Source organism: Pungitius pungitius, chromosome 10, assembly GCF_949316345.1.
Source record: "Pungitius pungitius chromosome 10, fPunPun2.1, whole genome shotgun sequence".
NCBI lineage: Eukaryota > Metazoa > Chordata > Actinopteri > Perciformes > Gasterosteidae > Pungitius > Pungitius pungitius.
In genome coordinates, this window is record NC_084909.1 from 12,345,750 (window position 1) to 12,369,132 (window position 23,383).

The 23,383-nt window shown below is 43.8% G+C and overlaps 3 protein-coding genes across 4 annotated transcripts in view; 2 read left to right on the plus strand and 1 right to left on the minus strand.

Annotated features, from left to right (window-relative positions):
- cmss1 (cms1 ribosomal small subunit homolog) overlaps positions 1-2,159 on the plus strand; it is a 28,351-nt gene extending 26,192 nt beyond the window's left edge. The window contains exons 3-10 of the mRNA XM_037487973.2: positions 260-310; positions 397-529; positions 618-677; positions 755-857; positions 956-1,016; positions 1,110-1,197; positions 1,280-1,368; positions 1,851-2,159. Of these exons, the coding sequence (XP_037343870.1) occupies positions 260-310; positions 397-529; positions 618-677; positions 755-857; positions 956-1,016; positions 1,110-1,197; positions 1,280-1,368; positions 1,851-1,934 (669 nt within the window). The 3' untranslated portion in view covers positions 1,935-2,159. The remainder of the gene's footprint in view (positions 1-259; positions 311-396; positions 530-617; positions 678-754; positions 858-955; positions 1,017-1,109; positions 1,198-1,279; positions 1,369-1,850) is intronic.
- Positions 2,160-2,383: 224 nt separating this feature from the next.
- On the plus strand, positions 2,384-4,809 carry tmem30c (transmembrane protein 30C). Its single transcript, XM_037487972.2, has 7 exons — positions 2,384-2,704; positions 2,929-3,045; positions 3,215-3,322; positions 3,688-3,778; positions 3,850-3,990; positions 4,051-4,263; positions 4,382-4,809. The coding sequence occupies exons 1-7, from the start codon at positions 2,507-2,509 to the stop codon at positions 4,567-4,569; spliced, it is 1,056 nt and encodes a 351-aa protein (XP_037343869.1). The 5' UTR covers positions 2,384-2,506; the 3' UTR covers positions 4,570-4,809.
- Positions 4,810-4,889: 80 nt separating this feature from the next.
- Positions 4,890-16,763, minus strand: dcbld2 (discoidin, CUB and LCCL domain containing 2). Of its 2 annotated transcripts, XM_037487970.2 has the most exons (15): positions 16,369-16,763; positions 13,872-14,096; positions 13,039-13,176; positions 12,075-12,126; positions 11,922-11,994; positions 9,948-10,081; positions 9,722-9,762; positions 9,320-9,535; positions 8,862-8,986; positions 7,852-8,002; positions 7,621-7,770; positions 7,423-7,516; positions 7,284-7,333; positions 7,064-7,201; positions 4,890-6,682 (listed from the first exon to the last, which is right to left on the minus strand). In XM_037487970.2, exons 1-15 carry the CDS (start codon positions 16,469-16,471, stop codon positions 6,273-6,275), a joined length of 2,100 nt encoding a protein of 699 aa, XP_037343867.2. In that variant the 5' UTR covers positions 16,472-16,763; the 3' UTR covers positions 4,890-6,272. The 2 variants fall into 2 exon arrangements, with proteins under 2 accessions (XP_037343867.2, XP_037343868.2); XM_037487971.2 differs by lacking the exons at positions 13,872-14,096; positions 16,369-16,763 and adding an exon at positions 13,352-13,828.
- Positions 16,764-23,383: the final 6,620 nt, after the last annotated feature.

Below are 23,383 nucleotides of genomic sequence, written 5' to 3' on the forward strand. Positions count from 1 at the left end.
ATATATATAATACTCTTCTAGCTCACTGAGCACAAGCTTGTGTTTTCTACTATTCGGAATAGGTCATGTATAGAATGAATAGTGTCGTATTGGACTGTGTGTTTTAGAACCAGAACCATCAGGGAAGAAATAACCTGATTAAAAATAAATAAATAACACAATAAATAAAAAGTTTCCCACATTGTAATGAACTCAGACTTAACCGCTGAAGATCATGCAAAATTATCCTCATGTTGGTTCTTTGTGTATTACCCCACAGAAGAAAGCTGCTGAGGATGAAAAGTCAACAAAATCCAAAAGAAAGAGGAAGGTGAGTGTCGTGTCAGCTCTTTTTAAGAGGGACAACTGTAACTAGTCTGTGAATATTACTGTACACTGCTGTGCTTCCTTTATCAGAAGAAGACTATTACAGATGTGCTGTCCTCTTTGGAGCCAAAACCGGGCTCTCCAGCAGACCTGCAGAACCTGCTTACGCAGCACTTCTCAGACAAGCTCTCTGTAATCGAGCAGGAGGAGCTCAAACTGCTGGGTGAGTCGGGGCAAGTCCACTGTCACGGGGAAATCAGGTCAATACTGCCGCTCCATTGAGGTCACCCTCTGCCCTCTCACACCTGCAGACTCCAGCTTCCTGTCCAGTAATGACTTGACGCACACAGTCTCCTCGTATCTCAAACAAGGTGCGTGGTGTTCCAAACTAAAAATGTCTCACTTTTAAGAGAGCATCTAACTTTGTTTTACTTTTATTTATTTTCAGTTTGCCCCAAGTGGTCGAAGATTCAAAAGCAGCACACTGAGAAGAGGGCCTTGGTTCTGCTAGTTGTCTGTAGCTCCGCCATTCGAGCCATCAAGCTCATCAAGTAAGCGATACCATGCCATGTGGCGTGAGTTTGATTCCTTCTTTTTGAAACCATCTAAATGTTATTCATACGATTTCTTTGTGCCACGTTATTTCTAGGCAGATGACGGCGTTCAAGGGCGAAGCTAAAGCAGTGAAACTTTTTGCTAAACACATCAAGGTAGCAAATCTGATGGGTTGTGATGATGATGATGATGATATGGGCCGTGTGTGTAGAGTGACGAGAATGGCCGGTTTCTTTCTGCGCACACAGATAGAGGAGCAGGTGAAGCTGCTCCAAAAGGGCACCACCCACATAGGAGTAGGGACACCCGGCAGGATGAGCGCTCTTGTTGAGAAGGGTAAGTGTTGGCCCCCCAGGTCTTGTGACTGATCAGACCTCCGGGAGCTTCAAAGTTGACCCGTGCAAACTCTGTTTTTTAGAGGGTTTGAGCCTGCATGCGTTGAAGTACGTGGTCCTGGACTGGAACTGGAGGGACCAAAAGCTCAGAAGGATGGTGGACGTTCCTGAGGTGAGCTACTGCCCCCTGCTGGACCAAAGAGACAATAAGCATGCTGGTTATGAAGTGTATACAGTCACACGCTTTCTTTCTCCACTACATTTTCAATGCAGATATTGTACTTTTTATCTCATTACATTTATTCATCTGCTTAAATTCTAAATTATTCTGCAGGTTCAGATTGTCAATGCAAACTATAAAGTTAAGCCAGCTTGCGGTATACAGCTGCACTGCACTGCAGCTGCCACATCAATGTGTACCAATAAATGAATCATCAAATCATGCAGTATGAATACTAAATATCTTAAATCACTTTGCATCATGAGTAACTTTTGGTTCAGCTATATCCCGAGGCTATGAACTCTTATAACGTGTCAATAAGGAAGTGGCTAAGATGATTTTGGGGGGGGGCGTCAAAAACCGTATCTGATGCAGATTGTTATTCAAGCGGAGTGTTTTTGATCAATCTGATATCTCGTACGTGTCTATTTCAGATCAAACTGGACTTAATGAAGCTGCTGGAGGGCGGTATCCTGAAGCGTTGCAAAGAAGACAAAGTCAAAATTGGACTATTTTAACTGGCCGTTGTTGACCTGCTGTGTGCTGATGATTCAAAGCTACAATTCAATGTTCCTCACAACAAGCTGAGGCGCCTCATCCTGTTTGTTCTCTTTCGTGTCAGTGTAAAATGTGTTCTGTACCTTTTTGCTATTTTCAGAGTCAAATGTGTGGTGGTGTTTGTTCGCCCTTGTTGTCCAACACGATGGATTGAATAAACAGAGTCCGAGAAACCAGCATCTTTTTTGTTTGTTTAATTTGACAAGGAAGTCCTTCTTGAGAGTATGAGGTCATCAGACTTGCCGACGAGGGAGTCCCATTCATCATAAGTCTTTTGATGAAGCATTTAAAGCAGTTTGGGGTGTTGGACCAGAATGAACAGGTTATGGAAGTAGGAGAAAACAAAGCGGTAGTGAGGCATTGTGGTTAATAAGTAACAGGCAATGACAGTCACCCCCGCCCCCGCAAAGCCTGCTGGGAAACCATTTTTGCAAGCAGACTGACAACGCTCAGCTAAAGAACAGGAAGAGAAGATTGAGCAGAGCCATCTCTGACACACTTCTTGGATCTCCAGCTGCCTGAGGTTCCTTTCATGGGAAAAGTGAAGGACAAGTGTGGGCCCTTGGCTCGGAGGCCAGACAACTCTGCTTTCAAACAGCAGCGGCTCCCTGCCTGGTCTCCCATGCTAACGGCTAACACCGTGCTGCCCTTCTTCTACTTCATGGCTCTGTTGTGCATGTTCCTCGGCGTGTGGCTGCTGCTAACTGTGCAGGACACACAGGAACTAAAGGTGAGTGAGGAGGCCTTTCTGAACAGTACTCTTTTTTTTTTAGTAAGTCAGTATTATGTGGAAATGTGTTTTAAAATGCGTACGTACATGTGAGACGCAGAGACTATAAACTTCTCGTGGGCAATTAAAAAAGGGAGTGACTGGGTGAGGGAAGGTCCAAGGTTATTTTGAGTTAAATTTATTTGCCATTGACAACTTTTTTTGTTTCTCGCTTGTCTTTTCAGCTGGACTACACAGATGCTGGGACATGTATAACTTGTTTTGAAATGCGGAAAAATTTGAGCAAAGCAGCAGATACTTGTAAATGCACGCTGGAGTTTCAAATTGAGGAGACATTCAAGGTAATTATCCCTTAACTGACAAACAAATCTCAACGTTCAAGTTACTCAAGTGGGGTCAAAAGGTGTATGAGAACCGTAGTTAAAATTATTCCATGTGCTCCTGCATTATTATGTCTTTTGCATGCCGTTAGGCTGAAAGTCAACAAGCACACTTCTTCTGCCGTACCAGGGAGATGTCTTCTTCTACTATGGCCTCCAGAACTTCCATCAGAACCTCCGCAGATACATGGACTCCAGAGATGATGGACAGATGGTTGGAAGAAAGAATAAATTGAAGGTACTCACTCAATAATCTGTGCTAATTTATTACAATAACATTGTATTATGTTTTGACATAAAATACTGAAAAGACAAGGGGAGGAAATGGATAAATGATTGTCCCCCAGATAGCTAGACGCATCTGGTGTTTTACTTCAGTTAAAGACCGTGTGTTAACAATCTTTAATAAGGAAGTGGTGGAGATGGCGTTAATCTTAACTTTATGTACTAATGGATGTTGTAATATATAAAAATATATTGAGATTTTACATGCAACATATTCTATTTGAAGTAATGCTTAGAAAGAAACAATTGTATAATACAATCCACCAATATGTGCTGAAGTACAGTACATCACTGCTTGGATACATGTTCCCTTACTAGAACCCAAGCACATACTGCACGCCGTTCGAAACGAACCAAGATGGCCTCCCCATTGCCCCCTGCGGTGCTGTGGCCAACAGCATCTTCAACGGTAAACTCAATCACAACATGCATCCACCCTTCGCTTCCTCTCCCCTAACCTCTCCCCTGACCTCCTCCTAGACTCCTTCACGCTGCACTATCTGGGCACCAGCGGCTCCGTGGTCCCTCTGTTACGGACGGGCATCAGCTGGTACACTGACAAAAACATCAAGTACCGCAACCCGGCGAACGGCAGCATGCCGTTAGCTCAAGTGTTTGAAGGTAAGTGTGTGGGGGGGAAATGATACGTAATTTGTCATGTCTGATGCAATGACCCCACAGGTACTGCGCAGCCGCCGTACTGGCACAAACCCGTGTACGAGCTCGACACCCACAGCCCAAACAACAACGGCTTCATCAACGACGACCTGATAGTGTGGATGAGAGAGGCGGCCTTCCCCAACTTCAAGAAGCTCTACGGGGTCTTGCACCGAGGCGACAAGACCTTCACCAAGGGTCTGCCTGCAGGGAACTACAGACTTAACGTGTCCTACAGTATCCTTCACCGCCTGTCTTTTGATGAGAGAAGGTGTTACCTTGTTGACCACACAGTGACTATTTTAGGCTTCTCTCTCCGATCGCCCGTTTTGGGCCTTGACCTCGTGCTTTCCAGACTTCCCTGTGCAGTACTTCCGAGGCAGAAAGGAAGTGGTGCTGACCACGCTGACCTGGTTCGGAGGACAGAATCACTTCCTGCCGGTGGCCTACCTCGTAACCAGCTGCCTGATCCTCCTTGTGGCCGTCGTCCTCACGGTGGTGTGGTTCAAGTTTGGGAAGAACGAGAGGAAGATGCAGGAATGAAGGCTGAGAGACAATTCGTTGAGATGTACTTTGATGCAAGCAAATGATGGTTAAGGAGAACGGGATGAAAAATAAATTTAGAATTGTGTTTTATGTCTGGACATTACCATCCCAGCAATGTCCAGACACATCAGGGATTTTATTGTGAGATTTCTCTAAACTTTTGCATCGTTTTAAATACATTCCGTTTTGGTGATGCACTGTCAATGTCTGATATTTATTAATTTACTGAGGGGTTATTGTATTTTATGCCTTTGATCCATTGTCAGATAAACTACTAGTATGTCTGGCGTATTGTACTTAGTTGCTATGAAAAAATATTCCTTTTAAAACTCTTTATTTCTGTGTACAATCAGTGAGAGCCACATAATACTCTGACCAGTGAGCACCTCAACTCTGTATGTACATGACCTTGGTTATTGATGACAATCAAAGCATGATTGCTGGCACAGCTGTGTGAATATCATTCCCCTCCCACCAGGAGAGGTTGCTATTCTGTAGTTTATGAAGCAGCTGTCCCATCTGCACCCCTGCCACAGAGTGTTTGGTCAGATTGGTACCACGGGTGGAGAGGAATGCAGTCTAACTGGTGCTACAGACAATTACTGAAAAAACTTCCTATACAACCAAAAGCACAACACATATTTACCACACATACAGATGAGGAAGAACATGTCAACACAATCACAAACAAAAAGTGGAAACATTCCAGACAAACATACAGAACTAAAATGATCAGCCGTAACAGATTAACTTCTCTGTGCAGCCCTACTAACTAGGCCTTTAAAATCTTCCCACATTAAGACTGCTTTACGGGTTCATTTGGCTAAACTTGCTCTATTGGCACAATGGTGAAAGGTGGTCCTGCCGAGAACAAATGTTGCATGTACACAGGAAAGGGCAACATTTGGTCTTTCATGTGACAGTATCTTCACTTTGAGAATCCCATTGAATGAATCTTCCTGATTACCTTTTTCAAGTTAACATACAACTTCTCTGACAAGGTAAATTATATTAGTATTGTTTTTCTAAACCTACTCTGTAGTCAGTGTCAGTACTGGTGGGCTATTTCTCAGCAGGTTGTGAAATAAAAAATAATCAGTGGATTATCTGAGAGTTGTAGTAAGGGGATCAGGGAGATAGTACAATAAACATTTCAAGTCATGCTTTTTAAAACAAAGTAAGACAAAGACGTACCATGGAAATGGATAAAAACAACTCTAAGAGGAATCCTTTCCTGTGGATCGAGGGGCCCTGAATGCAACATACCGTTCATTCACTAAGAACCCTTTAGATGTGATGGCTATCACCCATCGGGTACATTTCAGTTGGTTCCGCATGTAACAGAAGAACAATGGAGATCACAGTTTCACACAATGCAACAACTACTTAGGATCACAGAACAGGGACAAAGTCTTTATCAAACAGTAGTCGGCTTTCCCTCTCGCGCCGGCAAAAACACATTCATCTGTGTGGTTTCAGTGATAGGACTGTTATGGAGCTACGCGAGCAGATTGTGACCATGCAGAAAGAAAAATCTAGGCAATACAGACAACTCCAGCTGAATCTAGAGCTACGGTAGTGTTCATTCAAGACTCCAGCTCACAGATTCTCCTCCATCGCCAACAACTCTCTACTTCTGTCTGTTGCGTTGTAAGTCAGAGGGGGATGGGGCAGATTAAATCCATTTGCATCCAGGCTCTTCAGCTCTTGCCCATTGGCTTCTGAGTGCTACCCTGAGGTACCTGATAGGTCAGATCCTCGGTGGGCATGACCTGTCCCGTGGATGTTTTGGGCGTGTCGTAGTCCGACGGCCCTGCCTGGCTGCTGTCTGTGCGCGGGAGCAGGGACACCGGCCCCGCACCTATGAAAGCGCACGCTGCTGGGGGCTGGTTCAGAGAGGACGGGTGGCAACCCATGTCGACCACTATGGGTGTGGCGTACTCTGATCCCGAGGCGGGCAGGGGCTCAGCATAGGCGTGGTACACGTCTGGTGAGATGGGGGCATCGTACAGGTTGGGGTCAGAGTACCCCGGGTCGGGCCCCTCATCCGGCTTAAAGGTCGACCGGGCCCCCAGCGTCGTAACGCCGCTCACCAGGGGCTGAGCATATTCTGAAAGCACAGCGTGGCACACGGGGGTCCCATCAGCCACAAACTATTGGTCTGGTATTCCGTGATCAGTGTTGTGCAAAGTGTTTTATGAGAAAGGACCGAAATGACAAATCATGTCAAGTTATTTAAAAACTGCTGCATCACCCCTTGATGGTTAGGCCATTCTGTAAGGCCTCCTGTGACATTCTAAAAAGGGAGGCATTGACACAATAAAAGAGGGGAAGAATATGAAAAGCTCGTACAAAATTCAAAATAAAGATTTTGCAAGGGAGAGAACTCTCCAAACTCCTGGTAAATTTCTAAAAAAAAAAAAAATCTGCATTTTGCAAACAAAAATCCCACAGGGTTCAAAGTGAATCACTATGACCAGCAGACGTTTACCTGCAGGTTCAGCATGCAGTCTGGGTGCAGCACCTCCCACTGTGAGTCGGCCCACCTCACTACTGCTGCTGTAGCGAACCGCGTCTTCAGTCTCCACCATCCTAGAGGGCAGCAGCTGCTTCATGCTTTTCCACCAGTCTGCAGCGGGAGCAGAGTGCGGCGCAGAGTGAGTGGCGCAGACAGAGACGGGTCCGCTTGTGCCGTGAGACAGATTACATACCTGTGCGGTCCCAGTGAGGGAGATCATACGTTCCTTCAGAGCTCTTTTTCCTGACAAGACATAGAAAAATAAAGTGAGACTAAAGCTATCAAATTGATTTTTTTTTCTCTTCTATTTGTGTGATGGTGAGAACACACACCTGTTCTTCCAGTGCCAAGCACACACCACTATCAGGATGAGGGCAGTCAGAACCATGACCAACACGGGCAACAGAACTGCTGCCAGGGCCACATCTGAGAGCCAAAAACACAAGAGCAAACAGCAGAATACCCACTTGTGATCAAAGTAGCGCCTTGATTTCTTTAAAAAAAATTGTTTTATCAAAACTGAGACACACCTTTGCCAGTGTGAGGAGGCATAGTGGTATTTCTAATGTCCGGGGTGTGTGTGGTTCCGTCAAGGTGGGGGGGGCGTTTTGTACCGGCGGGAGGTGGAGTATGGTGGGAGGGGGAAGACCCCCTCGACCTTGGATCTGCTTTACCCCTTCCTGTCCGCAACAGAGTTTAGAATTGAGCAGGAGCATGTGCGTCTTTTTGGCGTCTGTGCGAATTGACGACCTCCCACCGACCTGCGTTTGGGTTTTGGCAGCCGAGCAGCTCCAACTTGAGCGCGATTCGTTGGTGCCACAGCGTTGGATTTATCCTCACAAACCGGGCCTCGATTGGGGGGATGAAGTTATTTCTCACCTCTTGCTGGTAATTTATGTTGCCTTGAAAAATCTACCAATAAATGTGAACAAACTCTTATTAATGCCATAGATTTAAACCAAACTTATATTGGTAGAAAGAATACAAGTTCAGCAGAGCAACTCTTGTGCCAGAAGGCCAACAACTTCCCTCTAGACAATGACTTTGATTACATGCGCAGAGTGATCCAGTATTGCCCTTAATAGCCAAAAACAATGTTCCTTCTCAGCAGTTTCCTGTAGCTAATATTTACATGTACATGCAGCAATCTAAATACTAAATAATTTAAAATGCCCTGTGATGTACGTCCCAAGGCTGCACATCCAAAAACCTGTGACGTGGCAGCAGGGCAGTCCACATTATTCACTTCATCTTTTGAAGTACGCACATTTCACCTTTAGCCCAGAAATGGGGAGGCTTTTTTTGGGGGGCGTGCATCTCTTTCCAGGTTTAAAAGCAAGACAGGCGAGACCATAAATCACACACGTCTTTAACAGAAAATTCACTGCTATTTAGAATGTGCCGTTCACCCATATCCATTTCACAGTATTGTCGTACTCTGGACTATCGAGGCACATGTGTGCTCGCACATACATGCATAGAGCCTGTGAGAACCGCCGCCCCAAAATCCATATCCATTCATTATTAATGCCCAAGTGTCCCGGCTTGTCTATCACAGCACTTAACTTAAACCACGGACGGCTCTCACTTCCTTCCACAAACATCTCTTTGTCTATTCCAGTTGCTATGGAAACTAGTCCAAGTCTGTGGCCCCCGCGGTCTTCTAAAGTGACATTTTTGTCCATTTGCACTAATTTAGAGGAGGAGGAAACCTAAAAGCCATGACATTATAGATAGCAAGCAGGGTTTATTGATTTGGTGATTGTATTACCTTGTCTTGGGAAGAATTTGCTTCCCTGTAGATGAACCACTGCTGGCCATTGTTACTGTACAGGACCCGGTATGCTGAAACATAGTACTGGTATTCTCTTAGGGTGGAGCCGGTGGTGGCGATACCTAAATGAGAGGACGATAAGACGGGAAATATTTTGTATTGGACAAATCGAGATCCTGGTGATAAGAAGTCAGGGGAGGCGAGGAATCCTTGTTCATCCTGATTCCATAGTTGTCAGACATTGCACATAGAACCACAAATAACCAGCTGGTGGCGCTAGAGAAAAGTCAGGTGATCACCAAACTCCTGAGGAATTTTTTAATGAATGTACATGACTAAAATCCTCCACAGGAGGACAGGGGGGTTCATATTAAACATGTTTTTTTAGCATGGAGTCATTACAACAAGGACATTAATTTTTGTTTTTACATGATGGTGTGTAGTTGCGTGTATACCTGTGATCCTCTTCTCCCTCTTGAGATCAACCTGCAGCCACTGCTGCGAGTTGATCTCAGAAGATGCCCAAGGCAGCCCCGCCTTGTTAAGCCGGGCTCCTGATGGCGCCCACACACTGTCCTCACCAACGATGTTGTTCCACTCCCACACAGAGGAAGCGGACAGCTGGGTGTCCGCAACACCACTGGACTCTAAACCAAGCCTTCCATAGCAGCCTGCAAGCAGAGAGAGAGAGAGAGAGAGATACAGATTATATATATATATATATATATATATATATATATATAATATATATGTACACACTCCCATGCACACTAATTGACCAACATTTACACTCAATTCAAAAACAACAAATGCTGACTCATGAGGTCACTCATGAAGGCACAAATAAGAAAACTAACCGTGTGTCTTAAAGGTGAATAGGCTGTTGGACAAAGTTCCTCTGAGGAAAGAAGTGCAGGATTAAAACACATCGATAAGTACATCTAAGACTTCTCTGACCCTGATAACGTAATTAAACAGGAGCAGTTATAGCACGCTTCCTCCTTAAGTTGTTTTTTAACAATCCAAATTTAAACCATGTCTTGCATAGTTTTATTTTGTTCACAGCGTTTCCTTCCGCCTCACCCGGTGGAAGTGACATTGTTGGCCAGCATGGCCTCATAGTGAGGGATTCCTTTGCTGCTGACCACGTCTATCCTCCCTCCCTCGGCGTTGGACACCACACCTGCATGGACGGCGGCCACACACACAGGCGAGGACTGCATGGGGTAGAGGAGAGATAGAGACGGAATGAAGACAAGCTGGTCATGCGCCATTCCGTTTCTGGGACGACTGACTAAAAGCCTAAAGACTAAACCAGCGCGACTGATGAACTGAGACGATCTGGAAAATTACAATTCACCAATTCTTTGTTTTTATTATATTTTAGGTCATGAATTTGTCCTTGTTCCCGCTTTGCAGAAGTATTTTTCATCCAACTCAAGCGTTTTTGCATACTACTCCTTACAGAAATCAGGGTTGGCCTCATGATCAACAAACTCAATTAGATTCATCTCTCTTTAGAACAGATGTTCTGACTGGGACAGAAATATAAATGTAAGTATATATTGCCAATGGCAAGACCTTTAAATTGAAAAGCAACGCATGTCACACAATAAGCACACTGATATTGCCTACATGACAGACATCATGCTCTACCCTGAGCGGTTCACACAACAACCTCTGGTCTTTGGTGAAGATGCAGTTCCTAGAAGGCAAGCAATACTTCCTGCCTTACAGTGTGAGCATGAAGAACGAGCACTCAACCATCAGACCGCTGCAGATAAAAGGCTGATGAGTCAGCATTATGTCACCTCTCAGTGTGGAGGATACTGAGGGTCACTGATGGTAATGATTCACTGCTGGCTGCATTCCTGTCCCAACCTGCTGCCAAATCACCCCTGGCGTGAGTTCCTTCTCCACCAACAACAACAACTGCTCGAGTGAGGTGGACCCGCAGTGGAATTCACAGCTGACACGATTGTGGGAAAACATTGGTGACCGATTAAGCAGCACACACACACACACACACACACACACACACACACACACACACACACACACACACACACACACACACACACACACACACACACACACACACACACACACACACACACACACACACACACACACACACACACACACACACACACACACACAAACAAAAAGCAAACGGCACATCCTAAAAAGCGCCATACTAAACCACTAACACAAACACAGCGCTTTCCCTGCACCCTGCGTCCGACAGAGGACACTGCGCTAACACACATAGTATGTGGGTAGTGGAATTAGAGAAACCAGTATGCTGATCAAGGTAAGTAACGCCAGATATAAGTTTAGAAGAAAAGAATAGAGAAAGTAAGCTACAGGCGCTGGGCGGGCTGGAACAGGCCTCCAGTCACTATCATATTACAGCCTTGACACACAAAGACACACCTGAAACACAGGCATAAATGAATCATTCGTGCATATAGAAAACATACGCATGTGAACAAAGAGGGTCTCTATCGCTCTCCTCAGCTTTTTGTCTCACACACACTCAGCCGAGCTCAGCGCCCTCTTGCAGCTGGACTGGATTAGAAGCTTATTATTTTCAGCCAAACTATTATCTCACCTCCCTTTCACCCACTGACCCTGCCCCTCCTCTGTTCCTGTGGGGCACCTCACTCCCTGAAGCACCCCCCCCTCCCCCCACTTGCTCCTCCCTGTCCTCCCATCAGCCAGCAACACCCCTCCAGAGCTACCGGCATGAAGTCATCAACCGGCGACTCAGCGCCCATGACCTCACGCGTTGTGTGTGTGCGTGCGTGCATCGGTGCAGATCTCGCTCTCTGGAGCAGAGGCCCAAAAGACAAGCATGCAGACCAGCAGTGGGCAACAAAAGCAAACAACAACAGGGCAGCGCCACGAAAGCAGGAGAAAGCTGATGGCGGCAGTCGGGAGGACTCTGTGACCCAACAGCACCAGACCAACCTGACTCACCTGAGCATGTGACGCCAGCGAGACAACGAGGTGAAAAAAACCCCAACAAAAACACACCCACACACAAGTACTCACCTCTCTATATCCCTTAGGCATAGTTCCAGAAATCTCCTCAGTGGAAGTCAAGCAGCCAGCCGGACAGTATTTACTAAGAAGACACACACACAAAATGGTTATTGACCAGCGTGATCACCGCACAAATATCGACACAAACTGAACATTGTTTACCTGAACTCTGCTTCGGGGAAATCCGTCCCTTTGTCCACGCAGGTGATTAGATCTGCAACGGAGGGACCAACAGTGTCATAACTAGTTTTTCTGTGACACATGCACACTGCACAACGGACAGAAACTCGATACCCTTCAGGGCTTTTCACAGCAGAAACAGGACATTTTTACCCCCAAAAGAATGATCCTGATGATTATTTCAAAACTTAAGCAAGCCAGTTAAACTTATGGTTATGCGTCCAACACGGCTGAGAATAACCATCTAAATATCCCCACGTCGAATTGTGTTTGACACAAATATTTCAGCAATGAGGCCCACCACGTATGCCCAACAGGACGCTGAGGGCTTGTCTTTCTGTGGGAATCTGTAGTACCGGGGCATTTTAACAGAACAATTACTCTCCTGTAAACACAGAAAGTCACCGTTCTCCTCTTTTGGCTTCAATTATCTGTTTATCTGAAGATTTTCCACATGACAGAGAGAGAGAGCGCGTGTGAGCGAGCGACCGAGGTCTGTGATCTTGGCCATTAGTTCATTTTCTTATTTTTGTGTATGTTGTTAAATATGTTTATACCTATAGATAGATGTGTTTTTTAAAGGGAATATTCAAAGATTTTTTTTGTGCAATTTTGACAGCTTTAGCATTAGACACGGAGGGCTGTAAAGCTCCAATGTGTCCGAACCCCAAACTCATGCAAAAACAGCCCCACCTGAAACAACACTGTCACTAAAAGAAGAACTGCATTTTATACAATGCATTGTATTTACTGAAATATGGTTTAGAGATACTCAGGGGGCCCGATGCACAACAAATCAGCATCTCTCCTCGGCAAAGTGTTGGTCGGGATTTGGGCCGGTTACACTTGCAGTCTTTTTTGATTCTCCAGTCGTCTTTTGTCGGTGCAGCCTCGTTTATGATGCACCAAACTCAGTGTTTGTACATGCTTGCTACAAAAGCCTTACCGGAGTGTTTGGTGGTGGAGTAGGACAGGTAGAACCCACGTCCGGCTTGATGGTTCCCACTCATGAACTGGACAGTGACCTGGTTTCCAGTGGACTCGATCAGCTCTTTGACCATCACATTTAGCCCGCAGTACTTCACTGTGAGACACGGAAGGGACAGGAGGACATTTGGCTCGGTCAAACAAGCTTATTTCAGTTTAACACATAAAAAATTAAATAAAAACATCTGATGAAAGACGTTAGCGCTGGAAGAACGCTTGTATAGTGGTGAGTGTAAGTAGCGTGGCTAAAGGCATCAAAAGGGAAAACTTACTAAATGTATTGGTCCTATTGAGCTTAATGTTCATCAGCAGCCACTGTCATTGGAGTCAGGCCCTGCGGCACTCTGGCATGGGGACAAGTGTCCGACTCGATCATGTGGCCCCCGGCTTTCACTAAGATTACACACACTCGAGTAACCCGGCTTTCTGCAGCAGCTTGATATCTTGATAATTGTGCAAACAAATACTTTGATGTTTGCAGGATCACAGTGAGAATAGTGCAAACGGTTCCATTCGGCCCTGTATCAAATATCTTCATGGCTAAAAAGAAAGAAAAACAACCTGGTGTATACCCTAAAAACCAACACGGTGAACTCACTAATTTTAAAATTATTTAAGCATCTCTTCATGTAGCACAATAATATATCTATTTTATTTTTTTATTGTATCCAGGGTCAGGGAGAATTTGGTTTACCTAATTTCTACTGTTCCCCTGAGAGAGAGAGAGAAGAAGCTCCTGAGACACGTATGGAAACACTTCTTCACTGTGTTGAGTGTCTGCTTGTCTCTCACCAATCTCGCTCCTCTCAGGCCCGACACCGTTGTAGAGGCGGAGGTAGTTGACCTGGCAGTTGCCGTCTTCAATGTCCAGCTCCGCAAAACGAAAGTGGACCCGGTCGCCATGGGGAACGCTGATCTCCCACTCGCACACCGTGTTGTTGGGATATGTCCTCGGGTAACCCAGGGAGGACAGAGTCCCACTGTTGGGGCCAAGCACACTGGGGCCACAGCCATCACCTGCAGGACAACACAAACACAGATTTAAGAGAACAAGGGAAAAAAAGACAACTGATAAAGTACACAAAACTGACTAAAAGTGCTATCTGTTTGGTCAAGTCTCGCCTTCTGTCGACTGATTGTTGAACTCAGGTTTCTGTTCGCTCGTAGACTTTTTTTGGAATATAACTACAGAAAAAAAAACAGCAAAACAAATCATTGGCTGGAACCCATGTGACTCACATATGGGTCATTTCAGGACAACAGTGTCTGACGTGCGCTGTCCGTAATACTCAAAGAGAGAGAGGTGGACAGAACGCGGGTGTTCTGCCTGCTTTTCGTGGCTGTAAATGCAACTTTCAGCCCTCATTCAGTTAGTTTGATAGAAAGCAGATGGATTTAGTGAAGAGGAGTGCTGTTCAAATCAATGGCATTTTAATAGACAGATGTGTATTCTTAACTGCAAGGATTTGAAAGTGAGATTGTCGGTTGAATCATTTTTCATTATATGGACTATCGTTCATTTTGAGTGAACCCCACAAATAATCTCCTGCTGCAAACTACATGAAGGGTGCTGGAATCCACAAGTAAAACTAGTCACCAACAAAACGCTTTTCTACTTTTGCCTCAAACTGACTTGATTTTATTGATTGTATTTTTTAAATACATTTCAAACACTTGAAAATATTCTTCTTATATACTGAATATTCTATTTTCTTTTACACTGGATTTGCTGATAAGAAAAACATGCCACCTAGATTTTAAATGTCTTTTTACCCCCAGTTCCTTGTATTTTCCTACTGACTAGCACAGGCTGATAAGGATCTACCTCACAGCGCATGTTTGTTCATCAATAAATCAGCAGCCCCACTCTCCTTTGGCACACAAAGGGATTAGGCCATGTAATGACAAAGATGTACAGCTTTATGCATCCATAAATGGTTAGTGGATCAACTTCCGTTGACAATTTGCAGAGCCGTTAAACAAGTTATGAAACCTCAAATTAATTGTGAGTACGACATTAAACAGAATTTGTCAGTAGTATACCTCAAGTATCTGGACAATTGATCAATTCCAAAAATTTGAAAATAAAAAAGCAAAATATTCGGTTTCCAGCTCTTTAAATGTAGCTGCAGTATTACTTTGGCTTGTGACCAAACTGAATATTTTGGGGTAAAAAGGGACGGTAAGTAAAAGAAAACGGGACAGTCGGAGACATCTGGATGTTGAGTTAACTTAATCGACAGAGAAAATCCCTGCAGAGCAACATTACGGCAACATATCAAAAACATCTGGTCATGTTGCAGGAACCTAAACTGATGGAATCATAAAATTCAAGATAAGAGCAAGAATCAAAGACGACCCAGCGGATCATTATACTAAAGGACCGTGGACTCGTTAAGGATGAGTTTTGTTTGAGTGTCATCTGAGCTGTGGATGATGTGGACTCAGATAACACCCAGTCACGCCTCAGGGTGCTAAGTGGATGTTCTGGGAGCATGGAGTTATGAGCCCCTCAGCGACACTGTCCAGTTCAACAGGACAAAAACAAAAGCTGCTTCCCTCTCAACTCGAGCAGTTCTGATTACTTTCCTCAAATTAAAAAATAAAATAAAAACATTACAGCTTCAATCCATCCCACTGTGTTTAGGCATCAGAGCTCGGAGGAGTATTCATATAATGACACAAAACACCAGGAGATACTTCCATACTCTACTGTCCGTGCGAATCTTAGTTATGACTAAATGTGTCCACGTGTTGACAGAGATAACCCCCTCCTCCCCTCACTGCCAACCACCTCTCCAAGGCTACTAAACAACACTCGGTGTGGGGTAAAACGACGTAAATTCACGGGTGTAAAGTGAAATAACGTAACTACCTGGCACGAACAACGAGGCCCCGAGCGGCTAAATGCGCTGTCGTCTCGTGGCCCTAAACCTTACACTCGGACTCCATTAAAAAAGACAAACTATTAGCTCACCCGGGTGGCAAACAAGTATTATACTGTCTCTTTAACTTTTAACAAATCCCATAACGCCACACGTTCCTCCAGCGAGCTCCTACCAAGGCGAGCAATCATTATTTTATTTTGTTCCTCCCATAACCGGTTCGCCTGGTTTCTCTCCACCGGTCTCCCCCAGTCACCCGAGCGGGGCCTCGTAAGGTCGGGAGGACAATACCGATGTAAACACAGTCTTAACCCCCCGCCCCCTACTCGTCAAAAAAGCCTCCGAGTTCACACTCTTTAAAAAACCCACCACGGCCGCATGTCGCTGCCTCAGTTGTCACCAACCTTTCTGCGCTCGACCGCCCTGCGCGGCGAGCACGACGAGGATCGACCGGAGGAGAACCCCGGCCGCTGGCGGGTCCCTGCCCTCCATTACCACCCTGCCCATAGCAGCCTGCAGTCCGAATGCATGGTAGTGTTCGCTTCTGGACCAGTTGCACCGCTCCAACTTGTGGAGGGGGCGAGACGGAAACCGACCATCGATGTCGAGTTCGCGCGTGGGGTTGTTTTTTTTCGTGATTTGCTCGTCGTTTTGGGGGGGCGATTCAGTGGTTGGCGACGCTCTCCCCGGCGGAGGTGCTGCTCCACGCGCTTACAGTCGCACACGTCCAACAGATACACACGTCCGAGCTGTGAGAGCCACTTCCTCCAGCGAGGCCCCGCCCTCGCACACACCCCGATCTGGCACTGGCGCACCCGAGTCCCCCCAGTGGCGTGAATGATCACAGATATCACTCCTTTGTCGCGGTGTTGAAGTACTATTGTAAATGTACTTCATTTAAAGTTGGAGCTCAGTGGAAGAACAAAAGTTGTAAGTAAATCTACAATGTCTAATCTAATATTATATATATATATTTTTTTTTTCGTTATTAGACATTTCACAGTAAGGAAGGTGTGAAATAAATGTAGTGGTTTTAAAAGTAGAATATTTCTCCCTGAGCTGTAGATAATTAGCAGGAAATTAAAAGAATCGAGTTTCAGCACAGTAAATACTTCACTTTCTACCACTGCTATTTAAAACATGTACCTTATAATGTTGTTGCAAATGCAAACATGATCAAAGTTCAGGCAACAGACCAGGTAATAAAGGAAGATTTATTTCTAACGTTTTTGTTTTCTTAAAACGACTCATTATGAGGAAGATCTCATCCCCACAAGACAATTTGACAAGATCAATTAAAATCCTATCGTATCTTTGTACATATTTGTACTTTGAGCTCCATACAATAAAATAATGCAGTACACAGTCTGCATAGTATCACTATAACAACCATCTGATGACTACAACAGTGTAAAAGTAATACAGCGATGTATGGAATAATTCTGCCCTATTGCTAGTAAATAAAAGTATGGAGTCTTGGAAAGTATATTTTAACAAAATAATACTTTCGTGAATAAGCATTGCTGGATTGGGTGTTGGTCGTTTAAAGGGTCCTATTTAATGACTCCAGTCTGTTCTTTCACATGTTTCATAAAGGTCTGTATGCGCTAACACATAATCCCATCCACTCTTTATTACAGTTTTTTCCAAATGCTTTATTTAAACTGACACACAGAGAGCAAAACCTCTTCTCAAGTCAACACATTTTCTGCTTTGTGTGCAATTAAAAATGGTACTATTTAACACAGTTGGCTGCATAAGACACAACAATCTGACATAAAGTCACATGTTTGCCTTTTCAAAACACTGCCATTCAAAATTACACTACAAGAGCTAATTGGCCAACATATGTCCCACCTGGCCAAACACTTCAATGGTTAATTGTTAACCCTTCAATCAGAATGTAAGCACTATGAAAAGACCACAGGTGAGCACCTTGTTTATACAACAACAATGGAAGACGTTGCAGAGAGAGGAAGAGGAAGGTTGAGAATGAGGGGGAGGAAGAGTGAGAGGCAAGGGTAGAGCAGGTAGAGGAGTTCATGGCCAAAGAAGACAACAACTTTCAAATGAAATCAGAGCAACATTAGTAGATAATGTCATCAACCATGGGCTTAGAATGCAAGAGGCTGGACAGAAAGTGCAGCCAAACTTGAGCCGTTTTACTGCCGCCTCTGTCATCCAGACATTTACAGTAAACTGGAGAACAGGTATGTAACCAAAATGTGTATGTATGTAGTACACCCCATGTCATAGTGTATTAGTTGGATGACACCTGTTTACTTAGTGTATGACATCAGCCATTCATGAACTGTACAAGTTTCCCGTACAATGTCCTCTACTGTGGGGAAGAATCTTTAGGCTGGATTGTCCATGTCCTATATTTTTGTGTTTTTTGTTTATCTAAAGGACTGAGAGACTGTCAGGATCCGGGTCTCTCTCTCTCTCTTCCCCTCTGCCATATACATTCACTGACACACTCATTTACCCATTAGTCTCACCTTAGCGCACACACCCACTTCTCACATAGTCTTCCCACCCACCTGCCGCTCATTTCAATCAGTGCCCGCCCCGTTTGCTGTTACACCTGTTTCTCGTCATGTCTAATCACCCTGTCTATATCTTGCATGTGTTCCCTTTGTGTCTTGTCGGATTGTTATTGTGAGTCGAGTTCTTGCCCTGTCCAGCAGCCTCAAGACCCCGCTGTCTTTTGCGCACAGCCTAGTCCTGCCCGCCCGGTCTCCAGCGTCGCGCTTCGGAGGCTGCATCCCGTGGGCTCCTGTCGAGCTTCCCTCTTCAAGGAGGAGACTTCCCCGTCCGGAGGATTACTTTGTGTTTTGCCTTTTGCTTAGCTGGTCTCTTAGAGAATACATTTTCGTTCTATGTTTTGCCATCGAGCTCGGCTCGTTGTTTCAGTTGAATATTAAAACCCTCATTTCTGTGACGTCCCTCTGCGTGTGGATCCTTTCCGCCCGATACGTACCACCACCGTGACAGAGACAAAACCATGGTGGAGGAAGGGGTCAAATGTTCACCGGGGTACAGGAAGCTGGCATTGTAAACTTGGTTTTGGAAAATAATTAAATCAGATTACGAGAAATTCAAAGCCACATCATCCAAGACAACACCATATCCAACAACATTCAACGAGTCAGTCTGTCCACATTGGCTCGCATTCTCAAGCGAAACCAAATCAGAATGAAACAACTTTATAAGGTGGCGTTTGAGAGGAACTCTCAAAGAAACAAAGAGGTCAGACGAGCATATGTGGATGTAATTAAAATATTAACTGCAGTACAGTACACGCAACACTGTTTCCCAGTGTATTGGATAACACCATATTGACTGATTTCTGTTCTTTGTTTTCAGGGAGTTCTGGAAAAGGATGCTCATGCAATTCCACATGAGTTCATATTTATAGATGAGGCTGGGTTCAACCTAGCAAAGACCAGAAGAAGGGGGAGAAACGCCATTGGCCACAGAGCCATTATAGATGTTCCTGGCCAACGTGGTGGGAACATCACAATGTGCACTGCCATCTCCAGTATGCATGGTGTCCTCCACCATCATGCCAACCTTGGACCACACAACACAGCCCATATTCTCACATTTCTGGACAGACTTCACAACATTCTCATACCAACAGAGCGGACGAATGATGTAGACCATCAAAGAAACCGGTACGTTGTAGAATGTGACAACGTGAGCTTTCATCGCGCAGCCCCAGTCCAAAACTGGTTTGCTGACCACCCAACATTTCTTGTGCAATACCTTCCACCATACTCACCATTTCTGAACCCCGTAGAAGAGTTATTTTCGGCATGGCGGTGAAAGGCATACGACCGGCAGCCCTTTGTGCACATGCCTTTTGTGCAGGCCATGGAAGAGGCATGTGATGAGATTGATGTGGGTGCGATTCAGGGATGCATAAGGTACTCAAGGCACTTCTTCCCTTGATGTCTGGCAAGGGAAGATATTGCTTGTGATGTTGACGAGGCAGAGGCCAGACCCATCTGTGCTGCCTAATTATTTTTCTTGCCTCTTTTTTTACTGTAATATATTTATTGTGAAATTTTCTTTTACAGTTTACTGTCTTTTTGTGAGAATATTTGTGTTCAGTCCGATGTAAATATATCAGCTGTGCATATGTTGCACTGACTTTTTTACTGTGGTGAAAAATAAAAAAATAAATGTTTCAAAAGCATGTGTGTGTATCTGCAAATATTTCTGTGCATGTGAACAATCTGATACATATTTTAGTATAATGGCAAACCACTAAAGATGAAGGTGCTTTTCATTATGCCCAACAATGTGTAGTTGGTTAGACAAAAATGTGGATTGTAGAACAAAAGTGTGTGCCATTTTGTGCAAAAGTTTGATATTGATAATGCCACGTGTAGTTTTGGTTGCAGTGCTTCATTTTGCAGGATATATGAGGTATTTTGCAGTTTGGTTGTGTGGATTTGTGAATTGTGTTAAGTATTTTGATAAAACCAGACTAGTTTGCTAAATTGTGTGTTAGCAGTTGAAAAAAACTGTAATCCTTCAATGTGCTGTCCTGTCACTTACGAGCCTCTGCCTCTACAACCGAACTAAAAAGCAACCAAATGTACCGTAATTAATGACACACCATATGCCCAGGCTTGAGGATACCATCAAGTGAAGCCGTTATTATTTTCATTACACAATACAGCCTTTGCAAAGCACTTCGATGGGATGCAAATGCCAAGAGTATCCAATAGTAACATGGGGCAACAAACACACTTTTAGCCTGTAGCCTGTGACGTTTTTTTTCTTCATTTTGGATGTGTGTGTGTGTGTGTGAGTGATCTGTGTGTTACTTCAGGCCACGAGGGTGTAAGAAAGTGTTCTGAAATGCAGCCAAATAGTAACTCATGCTGAAATGGTCCACTTCTACTTTCTCTCCCATACACGCCCTCAGTCTGTTTTCAAATTCCCTGTATCTGTATTCCTATGACACATTTGCACAAGGACTCAAGGGGAACTCCAATATAATCACCGCGACAGGCTTCCTAAGACACCTCCCTGAAAAGCCTTCTTATAAATGATCATAAACTTTCAATATGGATAACAATCTGTAAGGTAGGTTTAATGGAATACAGTGGAATGTTCCTGCATCAAATTGGAGGTTTTCAACTTTTCCTCTTCAAATATTTTTGTTTGTTTCTTGCTTGTTACTTTATTAAATGTTGACAAACATCCTGGCACATTTAATAACCATAAAGCTTTCTTACACCAATTAGAGAAATATTTGATGTTAAATGGAGTATGCATTAACTGATAAACTCAATGCAGAGATCAAGATCCGCCATGAACAAAGTTACAAAGCTTTTAAAGTTCATTTTTGTTGACTTGTCACGACTGTGTAAAACAACTAAGGTCATAGGTCATTTTAGAAACTTCTCTTCACCACTTATATGAGCTCAATGTTAAAATATATAATTAAGTTAACCCCTTTATGATCATGTAAAACATTTAAGACATAAGAATGGGGCTGGCTGGCAGAACAGTTTTATTTAGTTGCGCTTAACAAAGTGGCCAGTGGTTAAGTAAAGATTCCTTATTTTTTACCATGTTCTGGAGCTAAAACATTTTCCCGCCATCAGGTCCATCGGCAGTCCACTGTGACTTCAGGAAGAAAAATGAAAGTTAAGTGTGTTTTTCTTGAGCTGCTTCTGTGAGCATAACAAGGTTGTTACTCTGGAAAGGTGCTGATCATATCATCATATCATATGTGGTCTCAGTTTTGGTGGTGTCGTATTGAAGTCAAAACATAGTACTTTTCTTTTAATAAATATCACACATCATAAGCTTATGTTGGAAAAAATAATAATAATAAATGCATGGTCACTACAGATTAATGCACAGAATAACCAGTTGTCATTACCAGGACTGTGATCAACTGTTGGAGTGAGGACCTTTACTGGAAAGCTTCCTGTGCTGAGGAAGTATCTGGTCTGCCCTAAACATTAGTGAGCATGTCATGTATAGTTTCCAAGAATGTAGTGATGTGTACAGTGTTATATGGGCCCAGGGTTGCATGGTGGTGAACAACACCATTTTCACTTATAGCTGCACACATATTATGTTATGTTACCATCACGTTGTCCTGGGACATTGATTGTGGCACGTGTCCAATAATGTTCCTGCCGAGTCTTGTTGTTTAAGTGAGATTAAAACCGGCCTCATCCACAAAAAGCAGCTCATGACCCCTGACTTCTGCCTCCAGCTCCATCACTCTCAATGCACAGCAGGCCCATGCACAGCACAACAGTATCAATGAAGCTAAAGCTTGCACCTGCACATGGTCATATCGCTGTTGTTTTCACATGTTCACTGTTTCTTTCAAAAGGGACTCTGTAGATTTGTTTCATTCCGATTCTGTACGAGTACACAAGATATTATCTTGCTCATATTGTGTATGTTTCTCGTAGCCATACAGAATTATTTGCAATCATCATGTTGACTATATGGGTCTCTTGTTCTGCAGTGATCCTTCTTCCTTTGCCCCCAGCATTTGGACACCTAGCGATTCTGTAAAGTGTCAGTATTTTTACATGTATGGCATTGCTACAAAACATGCAAAGTGACTGTACTAACCGATTCTCATTTCAAAATATACTTATGATGCTTGCTACAGTGTAGCGGCTCAAGTTAGGCCAAACCCTTTGGCTAGCTTCCCTCAGGGTCATTCCATGGCTGATTAAATGGTCCACTATGGTAGCTCTGATGTCATCGTTAATTGTTGGAATGCAGTTCTGCATTCAAGTATTGTTCTTCGAATCTTTATTCAACTTATTATTTTTATTATATTTCTTCCGCGCTCCCTTTCAACTCCTTCACACTTTCAGCTATTTAAACCGTTCAAATATTAAAATGTTCAGCTCATTCAGGAGAAGGGTGCTATGTACTTCAGCTTTCTAGCTCTTATAATTGAATTATTATAAATTAAAATCAACAACCTTTTTAACATGGTGCAAGCTTCAATAGCTACCATGTATTTCCGTATTGCAGGTTACCCAAATAAATGGATAAAACCAGAGGCAGTTACAGACAGTCAATAGTTTAGTTTGTCTCTTTGCTTGTACTTGGCAGGGGTAACAAAGTATAGATTAATCAATATACCGTACATCATAACAAAGGACCAGGAAACAAAACACATAACATAGGCCCAGAGGACCAACCCAAGTAATTAGTCGTACTGCTAAATTTACAATGGACAAATCAGCTATGCGTGATTACTAATATACTCATGCATACGCTAGTGTAGCACTGCAAACTTAAAACGCCTAAGTTAAATCACACGTTGACATCAAGCAAGATCACACAAGAAACAAATTGTATCGAAACTCAACCATTAAGAGTGTTTACACTGCAAGGTTTTAAGGGCAGAATAAT